General features: G+C 39.2%; 3 protein-coding genes across 3 annotated transcripts; 2 read left to right on the top strand and 1 right to left on the bottom strand.

Annotated features, from left to right (window-relative positions):
- LOC148689941 (uncharacterized) lies at positions 1-711 on the top strand. Its single transcript, XM_088687143.1, has one exon. It carries the CDS (start codon positions 1-3, stop codon positions 709-711), a length of 711 nt encoding a protein of 236 aa, XP_088543269.1.
- Positions 712-5,715: 5,004 nt separating this feature from the next.
- Positions 5,716-6,971, bottom strand: LOC137732660 (glycine-rich protein). Its single transcript, XM_068471960.2, has one exon. The coding sequence runs from the start codon at positions 6,484-6,486 to the stop codon at positions 5,878-5,880; it is 609 nt and encodes a 202-aa protein (XP_068328061.2). The 5' UTR covers positions 6,487-6,971; the 3' UTR covers positions 5,716-5,877.
- Positions 6,972-7,665: 694 nt separating this feature from the next.
- On the top strand, positions 7,666-10,873 carry LOC137730785 (large ribosomal subunit protein eL19x). The gene is made up of 5 exons (XM_068469745.2): positions 7,666-8,955; positions 9,650-9,772; positions 9,950-10,263; positions 10,428-10,474; positions 10,563-10,873. Exons 1-5 carry the CDS (start codon positions 8,844-8,846, stop codon positions 10,588-10,590), a joined length of 624 nt encoding a protein of 207 aa, XP_068325846.2. The 5' UTR covers positions 7,666-8,843; the 3' UTR covers positions 10,591-10,873.
- Positions 10,874-15,129: the final 4,256 nt, after the last annotated feature.

The following is a 15,129-nucleotide window of genomic DNA, read 5'->3' as shown; positions in this document are numbered from 1 at the left end:
ATGGAGTCAAAGCAGTGGAACGTTCAAATGCTGAATGAACTTTTTTCTCAAGAAGAAGTGGATCTCATTCGTGGGATTCCCCTAAATCTACGAGATAATGATGACCATAAGATTTGGCATTATGAACGGCATGGGAAATTTATTGTCCAGAATGCATATCATGTTGCACATGGGTTAAGTATAGCTATTGGCGAAGGGGCAGCTGACTCATGTTCTTCTTCCAGTACCATTAGAGAGAAGTTATGGAATAAATTGTGGGGTGCTTGTGTTCCTGGGAAGGTGAAGATATATGTGTGGCGTGCTTGTTTGGATTCTCTCCCTACGAGGTTAAACCTTTGTAAACGAAGAGTGATGACTGAGGAGATGTCTGTTGTTTGTGGAGGTTGGGTGGAATCAACGGAGCATGTATTCAGAGATTTTAATGTGGCTAGAGCGGTGTGGTTTCGAGGTTTGGGCTTGTGGGTAGATGGTGGGCAAAGAGGGTGCTTTATGAATTGGTTAGCCAATTTACAGTTCCAGAGACCTACTTCAGGGTTTGATCTATGTCTAATGTTGATTTGGTCTTTGTGGAAGCATATGAATGAGATTATATGGAATGGCACGGCATTACCGCCGCTTGAGATTGTGCTTCGAACTGAGGGCTGGATGCAAGAGTTTCATAAGTGGCATAAGCCGATGGCTAAGAAGGCAAGCCGAGAGATTCAGAAGTAGAGAAGACATGCGGAATGTTGGTTAAGTGCAACTTTGATGGACCTTAGAGCCATAGAAGTAACATGGGAGGTTTTGGGGTAGTGGTTCGAAACCATTTGGGGGAGTGTCTTGCCGCTATTATTGGTCCAATTGAAAGGGCAAACTCTGTATTGCATGCTGAATTCTTTGTAGTTCAAAGAGCTACAATATTGGTTGGCACTCTAGATACGGTGGAGGGGAAGATTCAGTTTGAAGGCGACTCTACGTTAGTGTTAGCAGCCATGCAGGGGCGTGGGGAAGACAGCTCTGCCTTTGGTCCTCTAATCAATGATCTAAGATGTCTGCTCATGGAGTGGTCATAGTTAGTGGTGAGTCATGTCCAAAAGGAAGGGAACTCGACAATCCGTTGACTTGCTCGGATGGGGATTAATAGTGCTAAGAAGATAGTGTGGTTCGAGGAGCCTCCAGATTTGATCCAAGATGTTCTTTTAGATGAGGGATTGTAAACTCATTTCTATTGTTTATTTGAGGGTAGGCTTTTGTTGTGCGGAACGCTTTTTTCCTTCGATCGGATTGAAATCCCCGACAAGGTTTTTATCAAGGCCCATTATGCACACTATCCTCAGTTTGTACGAATTCTGATTTGCCTAATGATTATCGTACCTTTGCTATAAACACTAGCTAAAAACGCAATTAGTTAACAAACGAATCCTAACTGTATCTCATAATCACGAGTGCCGATTAATATCTATATCGTTAAACGAAACTATTAATTTAAAATGTTAGAAAAACACAAGGTCGCATGTTTAGACTTGTTAGTCTTTTTTTTAACGTAGAAATTTGACTAAAGCCAGAACGCCTCAATCGAAGACCCCAACATCCGTTATAAAACCATCCAGCCACCACTGATCTGGACAAGGAAGACGGAGCCGGCACCAATCCATCAAGAGGAGTCACGAAGCCCTGAAAAACAAACTAAAAAAGGGGGATCCAACCCCAACAACCAAAACTCACCCAAACCCACACATCTTTCCCTTAGGTATCGTTTGGTATGCAGACGGGACGGGATGGGACGAGACGGAACGGGACGGAACGGAACGGAGCGGGAGCAAAGATGCCCTCGGATGGAAACAAGGAGGAAGAAGAAGGAGATTGAGAGGTTATAATTTTGTGTTTCACAAATGTGGAACGAGTCGTTCCAGGGGATGAGGTGGAACGAAAATTCATCCAAAACTCGTTCCGTGTAACAACGTCGAGAAAATTAGTTGCCCACCAATAACTGGAAAGAAAGGGCAGAGAAGATTGGGAGTAAAGTGGAACGGAAGCAAAGGACCGGCAGCTAAAGCTTTTGCAGATTTAGGGTTTTTTCTGAGATAGATTCTGAGAGAGCAGTAAGTGGTTGGTAAGAACTTGTCAGTCTTAAATCAGTAAAAAAAAATGTATTTATTGGTCAACGCCAAAAACAAAGTATGGGAAGTAATAAGATTAGACAATTGCTCCCAAACACAAGAAAACTTAGAACCTGAGACAATAAAACAAAGAAAAGGACTTAATAATTATTAATGGTAACTATCAAATTATATCACGACTCAATTAATTTGGCACCACTCATACCTTATATTAGTAATATACTAGCATATGGGCATACATAAAGTATGTGTGAGAAAATTTTTTATTTTGTTTTTGAAATAGAAGAAGAGATGAAGAGAGTGATAGAGAATGTGGGGTGGAATGTTTTTGTCTTTTGTTTTTTTTTTTTTTATTATTATTTTTTAAGAGATATGTTAGGAATACACGTACATAAAGTTTTGAAAGAAAAAAAACAAAATTTGATTGTGTGAAATTACATTTCTGCCCCATATTTCTTATTTATGTTCTGTTTTAATTAGAGGGTTAAACTGGTAATTTTATAGGATTTTGGTTGACAATGAGTATTTTATTAATTAGTAAATATATAAAAACACTAGGAAAATATTACACTTTTTTTTCCTTCTTTTGCGCATCTCTATTTAACATTATTCAATTACTTAACTATTTATTAGCGGACGGGTCTCTTTGTATGTGTTGTCTGGAAAGAAGATCACTTGATGATTATTCGTTCGCCGGAAGTTAGAATTTTGGTAGATAAAGATCTCGTAAAAACTTTGCTCGAGGAATGAGCTAGACCGTGTCATTTCTCAAGAACGGGGCTACAAAGCGCCCAAACCCAGAACTCATGGAAATGGAGTTTTTGGCACCGATCAAGCAGACGTTTTTCGTTGATTTATTCAAGTCGAATGTCAAATAAAAAAAGTGTATAAAAGTTAAAAAGAAAGTGTGGGATTAAACTCCCCAAAAACTATTCAAGGTCAATTCATATATAAGCAAGTTGGTGAAGCAATTTGACAAAAACATTGAATAATGTGCGACTCCCAGGGAAAGATGCATGAACCAGAGCAAATAAAATCCACGTGGGGTCCTTAAGCTACGATTCTATGATTCTACAACCATTATTTTTTGTTCTCAGTTTTTTGTTTATCATATACAAGGATGTCACCTGAGGATTCTTTCTATCACCACCCTATCTGTATATGCATTCTTACAAATATATAATACCATCAAAGTATATGTGATCAGAACCATTAATAAATCACTATGTATCGATCGCCTCTGCAAAAATTCAGTTAAAACTAAAATCGCTTGGTCATCCAACTATATAAACACAAAAGAACGAAACTGATCAGAAACTATTCAAGATATCAAAACTCTGACATAAGACATTACACAAACTATTCAACTATTTAGCGCATCATTTCTGTAGTGCTTTTTATTTGGACTTTTCCTAGTAAACAGAACAAAAGCAGGGTGCCATTTCATCGAGGAAAGCTCCAATGACAAGGCAAACCAATCACACAAACAAGACAGGGGACCAAACAAAGAAATAAAGACGAGAAGGTAATGTCAACTTGCCTCCCGTTCATCCCCCCACACCCCACCCCCCCCCCCCCACCCCCCCCTCCCCCTTCCCCCCACTCTTCTTTTGACTTTAATGACCTATCAACAGAGTGTGCGATCAATCTCATGCTTCCAAAGTTGATATAACTAAGCAATTCATTGGCTTACTTTATTTATTGCTCGGTACCCTACAACTTGACTCGATTAAGCTCTAACTTATACAAGATCCTGTGCTGCTATTTAATATCTCCATCGTTCTAAAACACAGCAACAATAGTACACCGGAAGAGTAAGCATTTTCAATATCAAAAGCCATATATAAAATCAGATAGAAGAACAGTTCACTCCAATACGACACACACTTTCAAATCAATATGATAGTAGATATTTAAATCAATCCATTAGAAAAAGTCACCTCATATAGTGCATATGAGACCGAATATACTGATACCACAAAACTGCTCTAGCCAAGACTAGCACGTTAAACGTCAAAGAAAGAGGTTCCAGCGAACTACTATCATAGAGAATATAACGGAAGAACTAAATCTATACAAATGCCTCTCCAAGACTGGACTAAATTTACCACAAGCAAAGTAAGCTTCTTCTATCTCCACCTCTGGATAGGGGTCTAAATTCATCAGCTTTTTACCCCAAAAAAGTCACTTTGAAATGCTTACACTCGATACTTTCCAAGAAACTCTGCATAAATTATCATCAGAATCCTCCGACATTATACAACTAAGCATGCTTTGTATAAATCTATACTCTAAAATACAAGCACAGTAACTACGTATAACTCCACCTCTGGATAATGATCTAAAGTCTCAACATCAATGTTTTACTCTGAAAAGTCACATTTTGAAATGCCTAAGATCAATGTTTTCCAAGAGAATCTGCATAAATTATGGTCACATCCTCTGACTTTATACTCAGCAGGCTTCCGACTATGTTTTACAAAGAACTTCATGCTGTAATCCTAAAAGTTGGCATTAGCTCACAATCACACAACCATCAACATAGATGTATTTCACAGGAAAACGAATTCTTAACAGAAGCCATCTATTTATAACAACAAAGGCAATATACCAGTGAAACAAAACTACTCTCAACAAGATTTCGCGTTCAACTTTATTTATTGAAACAAGTTCCAGTGAATTTACCAAAAAAAAAAAAAAAAAAAACAAGTTCCAGGGAACTGCTATCACAGACTTAAATAAATCTTGCATCACCGAGACTGGAATGCACTTTTTCGTAAGTGCAGTAGCTTCTTCTATCTCCAACTCTGAATAATGATCTAAATAGTCTTTTCATACTAAACTATCACATTTTGAAATGCTTACACTCAACACTTCCAAGCAAATCTGCATAAATTATCCTCACAATCCTCCGGCATTATACAGCTCAGTATGCTTCTAATGTAAATCCAAACAAAAGCATCGCCAACTTCTTATAACTCCACCACCAGCTAAAGGTCTAAACATCGGTATTTTACTCTTAAAATTCACATTTCACAATGCCTACAATGAATCGATGTTTTCCGAGAAAATCTGCGTAATCTATTGTCCGAATCCTCTTATATTGTACAAGTCAGTATGTTTCCACCTATTTCAAACAAAGAACTCCATTTCGTATTCCTAGAAGTTAGCATTAGCTCATTCTTACATAATCACCAATTGTCCGAATCCTCTTATATTGTACAAATCAGTATGTTTCCACCTATTTCGAACAAAGAACTCCATTTCGTATTCCTAGAAGTTAGCATTAACTCATTCTTACATAATCACCAATTGTCCGAATCCTCTTATATTGTACAAATCAGTATGTTTCCACCTATTTCGAACAAAGAACTCCATTTCGTATTCCTAGAAGTTAGCATTAACTCATTCTTACATAATCACCAATTGTCCGAATCCTCTTATATTGTACAAATCAGTATGTTTCCACCTATTTCGAACAAAGAACTCCATTTCGTATTCGTAGAAGTTAGCATTAACTCATTCTTACACAATCACCAATTTCGAAAACACAGATCTTATTCAAAGGAAGATTGAATTATTAACAAATTATGACCATCTATTCATAACAGTTGAATTATTAACAGAATAAGACCATCTATTCATAACAGCAATGGCAATAAATATATACAATATATACAAATTCGATCATCAAACGAAAACCCAACCAAACGCACAAATTAGACCCGAATTCTTCCCCATTTCATACATTAAGCATTGAGAACGAGACGGTACCGAATCAGCAGACCGAAGTCAACCTCATGGGCACCTTCTCTCGGTCAGCATCCCCCAACCCATCCACCACAATTTGAATCACCCTCTTGAAAGCGAAGTGCACGCAATTCGAAAGCGCAATCCAACACAAAACCTCGTACACGAAATCAAAAGCCGGATCGGACGGAGAGGACGACGAAGACTCATCCCAACTATTCCCTCCAAACCTATCGAAATTCCAACCCCCGCCCCCGCCTCCACTGCCGCCCCACCCTCCATTGAAAAAGGGACCATCTCCGCCGAAAAACCCGCCATCTTCCTCGCCTCCATCGTTAGAATCGTCGCCGCCCGACGATCTCCGTCTGGCGCGACGTTTTTTGCGAAGGAGGGTTCGGGTTGAGGTTTTGGTAGAGTTGGGCCGGGCACGCGGCGGAGCAACAGCGTCGAAGGGGAAAACACCGGCAGAGATCTGGGGGACTCCAATGGACGGCGAGGATTGATCGGTATGATTGTCGGTGACGGAAATTTGGTTGTTGGAGGTGAGGTCATGGTGACGGATTAGGAACTTGGCGAACCCTAGGCCCTGGGCGGTGGTGGCGACTGTAACGGTGTCATATAGGAGAGAGATGTCCATGGCCGCCGAATTCGAATTGTGGGTAAAGTAAATCGTCGGAACCGGTTGGGAATTTTGGAGTCTAAAACTAAAAGGGGGTGAATTTTGGTTGGGAAATTTTCCGGGAAAGTGCGGGAAAATAAGGAGGGCAGACGGGAAACGACAGGAAAATGCGGAAGAGTGGTGGGAATTGGTGACAGCTGTTAAAAGGCCACGTGTTACCCGTTGGCGGGTGGCTACCGTACAATTTTGACATGTCGGAGTAGATTTGCCTTCGCCTCCAACCTGGTTTCGGCTTTTGATGACCCGACGCGAACAATTTGGACTGGTTCCGCGGTCGCTGGTAGCGTCGTATCGTCGGGGAGTTCATGATTCGGGATATTGTACGGATCCCCCTCTTTTTTTTTCTTTTTTTTTTTTTTTTTTTTTTTTAAAGGTATAATCTGTCTTTGAAATTTCTAGTTTCATTACCATAAAAATTAACTAAAAGAATACTAGTTTTTCATGATATCAACTAGTTCTTGATCCAGTGTTGGAGCCATATGTTTATCCTGGGTCTCAATTTCTCAATCTGAAACTTAAAAAAATTACTCTATCGTGTGGTGGGTCTAGTTTAGTATCATCCTTATCATTCTCTTTCTTAAAACTTAAACCACAGATCTCTCTGACTTTCTTCCTCTGTTCCTCCACTGATCCTCCATATCAAAGTCCTCCTCAAAACTCGTAAGCAACGGATTGCCTGAACTCTATAGGAGCCACTCCTACGAAAAATTTTAAAAATCATAAACATAACACTAAATTTTTTTACATGAGAAAAAATGTCAAGATGAGTATCGGTCCATTCTGATCCCTTCATGACTCTGTTTTCTATTGATCAATGGCGTTTGTCCTTTAATGTTGCAAAAAGCCTCTTATTTTTTTGGGTAAATTACATTTTATCCCCTCAAATTTGAGCTCGATTTTAATTCCTTACAACATCTTTAAAATATTTCAATTTCATACATTTACTATCATTTTATTTTAATTTCAAACATCCGTTACATTTTCCGTCCATTGTTCCATTAAGAGCTGATGTGGCAGCCATATTTGTGCCACGTGGTTGCCAATTTTGTGCCACATGGCAAAAAAATTTTTTTTATACATTTAAAATAATATAATAATTTACCCTACTTATAAAAATAATAAAAAATAAAAAAACCCATCTTCTTCCCGAGCCCTTCCTTTTCCCTACAACCCAAACACCACATCCCACCCCCACCCCCACCTCCCTCGCAACCCTCCACCCACCCAAAACCGACTAGTCTCTTACCTCATCACCCCCACCCCCTTTGTCCCTCCCCGACCAGGATCAAAACCCATTTCAAATAAACCTAATTGAATGCGCCCTTAACCCCCAATGGCGATGCCCACAAATACTCCAACTGCAGATGCAGTGCGCACAAGCTAGACATTGGCATCGGTGTCCATCTTGCCGGAGGTGATGTAGCGGTAGACTGCGGATGCAAGGCCCAACATTGCGGAGCCAATGGAGGTGAGGCAGACGGCTGCTCTGTGGGATCTAGGTGTGAGTTCTTCTAGGCGTTGGGCATGGAGAGAAAAGGGAGATCACAAAAAGCCCTAAGCGGTTCTCAGATTGCCGTTGCCAGTCTGGCCGATGCCCAGCATGTCCCAACCTGCTAGGATTTCGGGGTGAATGTGGCGGTGGAGTGAGGGTTAGGATTTGTGGATATTTCGATTTGGAGGTTAGGGGTGAAGGGTGTGGCAGTTGCGGCAGGAATAAGGTTTTTTGAGGGTTTTGGGGATTTGGGGGCGCAAGGTTTGAAGAGAGGGAACTTGACGGCATGGATAGGTTGGGGGAGGTGAACAGAGTAGAGGATAGGGGTGGGGGGTTGCGGGGAAAGGGAGGGGAAGGGATGGGTTTCTGCATTTTTTTTTAATTTATAAACCTTTCTTTAATTAATTATTGTTTAATGTATAAATTTTTTTTTTTTTTTCACCATGTGGCACAAATTTGGTAGCCACGTGGCACAAATGTGGCTGCCACATCAGCTCTTAACGGAACAATGGATGAAAAATGTAACGGATGTATGAAATTGAAATAAAATGATAGTAAATGTATGAAATTGAAATGTTTAAAGATTTTGTAAGGAATTGAAATCGAGCCCAAACGTGAGAGGGTAAAATGTAATCTACCCTATTTTTTAATTTACAACTCTCTTATTAACAATTTTAAAGTGGGCTTCTGGGGACATCGTGCTGGGTCGAAGGTAGCCCACATTTCCAAACTCGTAAAAACCCTAACCTTATATGCTCATCCCCGACCTCTGTAACAGCCTCCAAGCTTGCTCTTTCCCCGTAAAACCCTAGAGGTAACAACAATGGTGTCGCTGAAGCTCCAGAAGCGGCTTTCTGCCAGCGTCCTCAAGTGCGGCCAAGGAAAGGTCTGGCTCGACCCCAATGAGGTCAGCGAGATCTCCATGGCCAACTCCAGTACGTACCCCTCTCTTTTTTTTCTTAGGGGTTCATCCAATTCTTTTCAATTCGATTTTTTGCTTATTTATTGGGTTTCGATCTTAACATTTTGGAATACGAGAAATCTTATTTTTGTGAATTTGGATTATTTTACTTAGTTGATTTCGATTGGGTTTAATACGCTATTGATCTATATGGAGAGTATGCATGTTGTAAGCACGGTGTGTAGTCGATTAATTTACTCAATTGATTAGTGTGTAACCAATTGATTAGGTTTATCGAAAGAAATGATTTAAGTATGCTTTCATTTGGTTTGTGGTAAAAGTTTGCGTTGCGGTCCTCCTGGTCGCAGTTCGGATTCTTATTGTCATCTAGTCAGTTTTAGGTTAAACTGTTGAGCTCTTCAGCTGGTATATTTGTTATGGGCAACATAAATGTGCGGAACTACTTAGCTTTAATGTCCCGAAAGCACTGCATTTTATAGTTTTGAAAGGTCGAATGATAGGAAAGTAAGTTCATGAAATTGCTTGCTAAGTTAATGTCCCGGCTGCAATTGTTCTGCTTTTTTGCAATTGCCTTTTTTTCACCGTAGTTTATGCAACCGAAGTAGGGCTTTATCCTTGCTTGTTTTTCCATTTCAGACTAGTCTTTGTTTGCCCCCGTGTTTAATTTAGACTTTGATGTGATGATGATGACGATAAATGTCATACAGGGCAAAACATCAGGAAATTGGTTAAGGATGGGTTCATCATCAGGAAACCAACAAAGATCCACTCACGTTCTCGTGCTCGGAGAATGAAAGAGGCCAAGAGGAAGGGTCGTCACTCTGGTTATGGTATGTGGGATTGAAATAGCTGCGCAGTTCGATTTATTTTTAAGTTGTTTCAGGGTATTGTTGACATGTTATTGTCATATTTGATTCCTCAAACCATCTTAGTTTAGGTGGATTTCTTTTTCCCATATTGCTACTTGAAGGACATTGTGAAGATCATGTATTTATTAATGTTTCCAGGTAAGCGCAAGGGTACCAGGGAGGCAAGGCTGCCCACCAAAATCCTCTGGATGAGGAGAATGCGAGTGTTGAGGCGCTTGCTCCGTAAGTACCGAGAGTCCAAGAAAATTGACAAGCACATGTACCATGACATGTACATGAGGGTGAAGGGTAACGTCTTCAAGAACAAGCGTGTGCTGATGGAGAGTATCCATAAGTCAAAGGCTGAGAGAGCAAGAGAAAAGACTCTGGCTGACCAGTTTGAGGCCAAGCGTGCGAAGAACAAGGCTAGCAGAGAGAGGAAGCATGCTCGCCGTGAAGAACGATTGGCACAGGTAGGTTTAGACATTAAGAAAATCATTTGAAGTGCCTTTTTTTTTTTTTTTTAACCAACAGTAATCTATAGATGGTTAGGAAATTGTCGTGCTGAATTCATGTTGATAGTTCGTAACTCCAGTTTTCAGACTTTAATTTTCTGTTTCGTGTCCTAACGTTGCAGGGACCTGTAGAGAAGGCAGCACCAGCAGCTGCACCCCAACAGTCTGAGTAAGTTTACTTGAATTGGTGTGTTAACCCTTATACATTTGTTGGGCACAAGGATCATGAAATGAAACATTTCTGTTCGTTTATGCAGGGGAGGTGCCAAGAAAGCAAAAAAGTGAGTATTGACAGAAGAAGGCAAAGAAGTGAGTAGCGGCAGGCCTTTGCTCCGAGCACTGAAGAACCAGAACTCTAGACATTATTGCTCCTAAGTGTTATTTCCATATACAAGTTCTATTTTGTGAGCTACTTTAATCTATATTTTCCGATTTCCGATCTAAGCCGTATAACTTTTTGGGATCCAGTAGTATATTTTCTTGAATGTTTAATACTGTGTTGGTAACGTTGTTGAATATATCAGTCTGTATGTTCATGCTAAATGTGAGAATGCAGTTTGATTGAGAATGATCATTCTTTCGGGCGAAGAATAAATGGGTATATCGCATCCATGCTTATCACTTGCTCATTCTGCAAGACAACGCATCTTTGTTTCTTGTTGTCGTTCCTTCTAGTTACTTTAAACGATCTAGTTACAGGGTCATATCTCGTGAGTTGATTAAAGGGGGTGGAGGCGCCGAAGGGGCGATGCCGGAGCTGTGGTTTCGACGGTGTTTAAACTGTTGAATGTGTTTTGGGTTGAAAATTGATGTTTGTGTGCTTCTGAGTACAGAACAGGTCCTTTTTGGTTCATTGCTAAATTAATTCGCCTTCAATTTCTCGGCTATTGCCACTTCTGGCCCTTACCATATCTTTAAAAAGGTTGAACATTGATGGGACTGCTTAATCCAAATTTCAACCAGTCTTTTGAAATTCCTTTCCTTTTAGACTGCTAGATGGATAATCCAAATCATGACGATATTCACCATATCAGATGATGTTAAAGGCATTCATTATTTTTTTTTTTTTCTAGGGAGGAAATTAGACTTAAGACTCACTATGAACATAAGTTAAGCTTGTTTGGAATTGTTTTTTTTTTAAACACTTGAGAAAATTGTAGCAATGGTTCCTCAATTTTAACCTAATTGGAACAATGGTCTTTCAACTAAAAATTTATGATCATTGGTCCTTTAACTCATCAAAACGTGCATCTATGATCATTTTCGTCAACTGTCAGAATTTCGTCAAAATGAGTTATGTTGGAAGGACTATTCCTACAATTGGGTTAAAGTTAAAAAGACTATTGCTGCAATTGGGTTAAAGTCAAGGGACTCTTTCTCCAATTCTGTTAAAGTTGAAGGCCCATTGCTACAATATTTTTTTTCATATTTGCCCCTTTATTCAGCCTCACATGCATGACAGGTGACTCATTTTGACAGAAGTTCTAACGAAGTTGACGAAAAGGACTTCAACTACACGTTTTGATGAGTCAAGGGACCATTGATTATGGATTTTTAGTTGAGAGACTATTACTTCAATTAGGTTAAAACCGAGGGACCATTGCTACAATTTTCTCAAAAACACCTTTTCTATTCAATAGCAATTTTAGTCAAAACGCTTCTATTAGAAAGCACATCGAAATTTTTTAGGGTAAATTACATAAAACTACCTCAACTATTTAACCAGTGACAATTCCATAACCCATCTTTAAAAAATGTCAATGTCATACCTCATTTTACAAATTTGTTACAATTTCATACATTTCATCAATTTGTCTGTCAATTCTTCCGTTAAATAGTGAAGTGGCTTAAGACGGGCCCACTTTCTATTAAAAAATTAATTAAACATTATAAACTAAAAAAATCAAATCAATTTTTTTTTTGGCATGGGGACCCACCCCTTATCTCTCTCACCCTTTCCTCCCCATCCACATGTGTCCCCCCCCCCCCCAACCTACCTTTAACGCCAAAATCAAACCCCCCCTTCCCCCAACACCCCCCCCACCCCCGCCCCCACCCCCACCCCCGCCCCCGCCCTCTCTTCCTCCATCTCCACCTCCCTTACATGGCGCTCCTCCCCCTCTTCCTACACACCCATCACCCTCACCAAATTAATCCCTGTAACCAAGTTCAAACAAAATACCCTAACTCCACCCAAACCCAAACCCTAAATTTTGAATTCGCCTATTTCAAAAAAAAAAAAGAAAAAAAAAGAAGCTTCTGCATCTCCCCCACGCGACTGGGCCGTGACACAGAAGAGCGCGAACAGGTTGAGGGCGCGAGTCTGCATTATTTTCGAAAGGAGTGCAAATTTTTCTTTAAGATCGCAGCTTAGCGGGGGTTGTGCAGGTCGTCGGTGGGTGGCTGTAGTTGGGTTGCAGAGACGGGTTTATGCAAGGGTGGCTGCAAGTAGGAACTTTGGTGGTGGTGGTGGAGGGAGCTGAGACTGTTGCCGATCTGTAGGCATTTGGATGTCATGAAGTCATCGAAGGAATTTGAAGTTCTGGGTTTTGATGGCGAGGTTAAGAGTTGGAGGTTGAAGTGAATGGCTGCTTTGATTTCCAAGACGCAGCAAGTTCAAAGCTTGCTATGATTTTGGGTTGAAGGTTGCAAAGATTGCTAAGGGGTGGGGGGACATGGGTGGATAGGGAAGAAGGGAGGGGCCACGGGTGAATGTGGAAGAAGGTGTAAGGGGGATAAGGGGTGGGTCCCCCATGTAAAAAAATATATTAAATTATTAAATGCTTTTATGTTTTTAGTTTTTAATAAAGAGTGGACCATGTTTCAAGTCACGTCACTATTTAACAGAAGAATTAACAGACAAACTGACGGAATGTATGAAATTGTAACAAATTCGTAAGATGAGGTATGACATTGACATTTTTTAAAGATGAGGTATGAAACTGTAACTTACCCAATAATTGAGGCAGTTTTATGTAATTCACCCAAATTAAAAATAAATAAAAATAAATAATTCAAGTGCTCACTGAAAAATGATTTGAAGTGCTTCTTTTAAAAAGGATTTAAGTGTTTAAGAACTCATAACACTTATGTGAGGATGTGAAGATAAAAGAGTCATCTACTAATAAAAGGAGAAACGTTGCAATGACTTATAAGAGGTTGGGCTACTCCCTATATTGCCAACTGATTTTATGGTAACATCTCAACTTTCTTCCAATTTTTTTTTTTTTCAAACATGGTAAGAAGCAATTTTGATGATCGAAAAGCGATTTCAATTATTTTAAAAAGCGCAGATTCTTGTTGGATGTGAATCAAATTTAAAACCTATTAGTGAAAATAAATATCACATTAGATCGTAACAAGATAATAAGATTTAAAAATTTTAAAATGAAATAGTAGATGGGACATGACACACATGAGTTGGTATTGTTGGAAGTTAATTTAAAGGAAGTGTTATTAACACTCCAAAAATCTCATTCTACACTCCTCACAAGTATGTTTTTCTTTCCAAATATAGAAAGTTTGGAGTGTAGAATGAGATTTTTGGAGTGTCAACAACAATTCCCTAATTTGAAACCTGCTTCTAATTGTCTGATTTGAAACCCGGTCTTCCTACAACTCCATGTATAAACCACACTGTTTTAAAAATTCCCACTTAGGCTCCACCTAGGTCCCATCTAGGTTAGGCAGTTGGTCACTGTCTCGATTAATGCCTAGACGTTTGAAAATTAAGAAAAGGTGCATAGACCTGCTAAGACACCCGCCTAAACCGCCTAGGCACCCGCCTAACCTGCCTAGACCCACCTAGATATCTGCCTAAGTTGCGACTCACTTAGATAGAAAATAGATAACTTTCCTTTTGCATTTTATTATTTCCAATAAATTGTAATAGGCTTATTGAACACTTAAATAAACACACATTATATGTTTGCTTCCATGTTTTGATTATGTTCCCATACTTCATAATATATATGTTATTGTATTTTCTAATTTATGATGAAATTATATATATTTTAAATATAAACAGACATTTATTTACACGAAAATACAATAAATTTACTTAAATTCGTCTAGGCTTCACCTAACCGACTAAGCGCTGGGTCCCAACCGCTCTAGGTCCCAACCCGCCGAACGTCTAGCACCTAGTGTATTTTACAACCTTGATAAACCAAATAAGGTTTCAAAAAAATAAAAAAATAAAAAAAAAGGGTAAAGTACAAAAAACTACCTCAACTATTGGTATTACGACACTTTCGTACCTCATCTTTTAAAATGGACAATGTCATACCTCATCTTTAGAATTTGGTCCAATGTTATACCTTCCGTTACTTGGCCGTTTACTTTTCAGTTAAATGCTGAAATGACTTGATTCGGGGCCCATTTTCTATTAAAATATTATTAAAAATTAAAAAAAAATTATTTAATATTTTTAAAATATTAAAATAATAATAAAAAGTGAAGAAAAAAAACCGTCAGTTCGTCCCTCCCCCTTCCTCTCTTTTCTCCCCATCTTCATCTTCTTCCCACCACCTGCAAATCCCAAAAAAAAATTAAAAAAAAAAGTTTTGAAAACCCATCAAACCCCCCCCTGCGGGAGAAGGAGAAGGAGAAGGAGGAAGAAGAAGAAGAGGAAAAAAAAAGGAGAAGGAGGAAGGAAAAAAAAAAAAAAAATTTTGAAAACCATTAACCCCCCTTGCGGAAAAGGAGAAGGAGAACAAGAAGGAGAAGGAGGAAGAAGAAGAAGAGGAAAAAAAAGGAGAAGGAGGAAGAAAAGAAAAAAAAAAAATTTTGAAAACCCATCAAACCCCAAATCCACCAGTCGTA

This window comes from Pyrus communis, chromosome 16 (assembly GCF_041283825.1).
Source record: "Pyrus communis isolate YQ-2024b chromosome 16, ASM4128382v1, whole genome shotgun sequence".
Taxonomy (NCBI): Eukaryota; Viridiplantae; Streptophyta; class Magnoliopsida; order Rosales; family Rosaceae; genus Pyrus; species Pyrus communis.
Note: the sequence above shows the minus strand (reverse complement) of the source record. Positions and strands in the feature narration are given on the sequence as shown.

Coding starts and splice junctions, on each gene's coding strand:
- LOC137732660 (XM_068471960.2), bottom strand. CDS start 6,486: ATGGACATCTCTCTCCTATATGACACCGTTACAGTCGCCACCACCGCC.
- LOC148689941 (XM_088687143.1), top strand. CDS start 1: ATGGAGTCAAAGCAGTGGAACGTTCAAATGCTGAATGAACTTTTTTCT.
- LOC137730785 (XM_068469745.2), top strand. CDS start 8,844: ATGGTGTCGCTGAAGCTCCAGAAGCGGCTTTCTGCCAGCGTCCTCAAG. Junction 8,956..9,649: donor GATCTCCATGGCCAACTCCA/GTACGTACCCCT, acceptor AATGTCATACAG/GGCAAAACATCAGGAAATTG. Junction 10,475..10,562: donor GCTGCACCCCAACAGTCTGA/GTAAGTTTACTT, acceptor TCGTTTATGCAG/GGGAGGTGCCAAGAAAGCAA.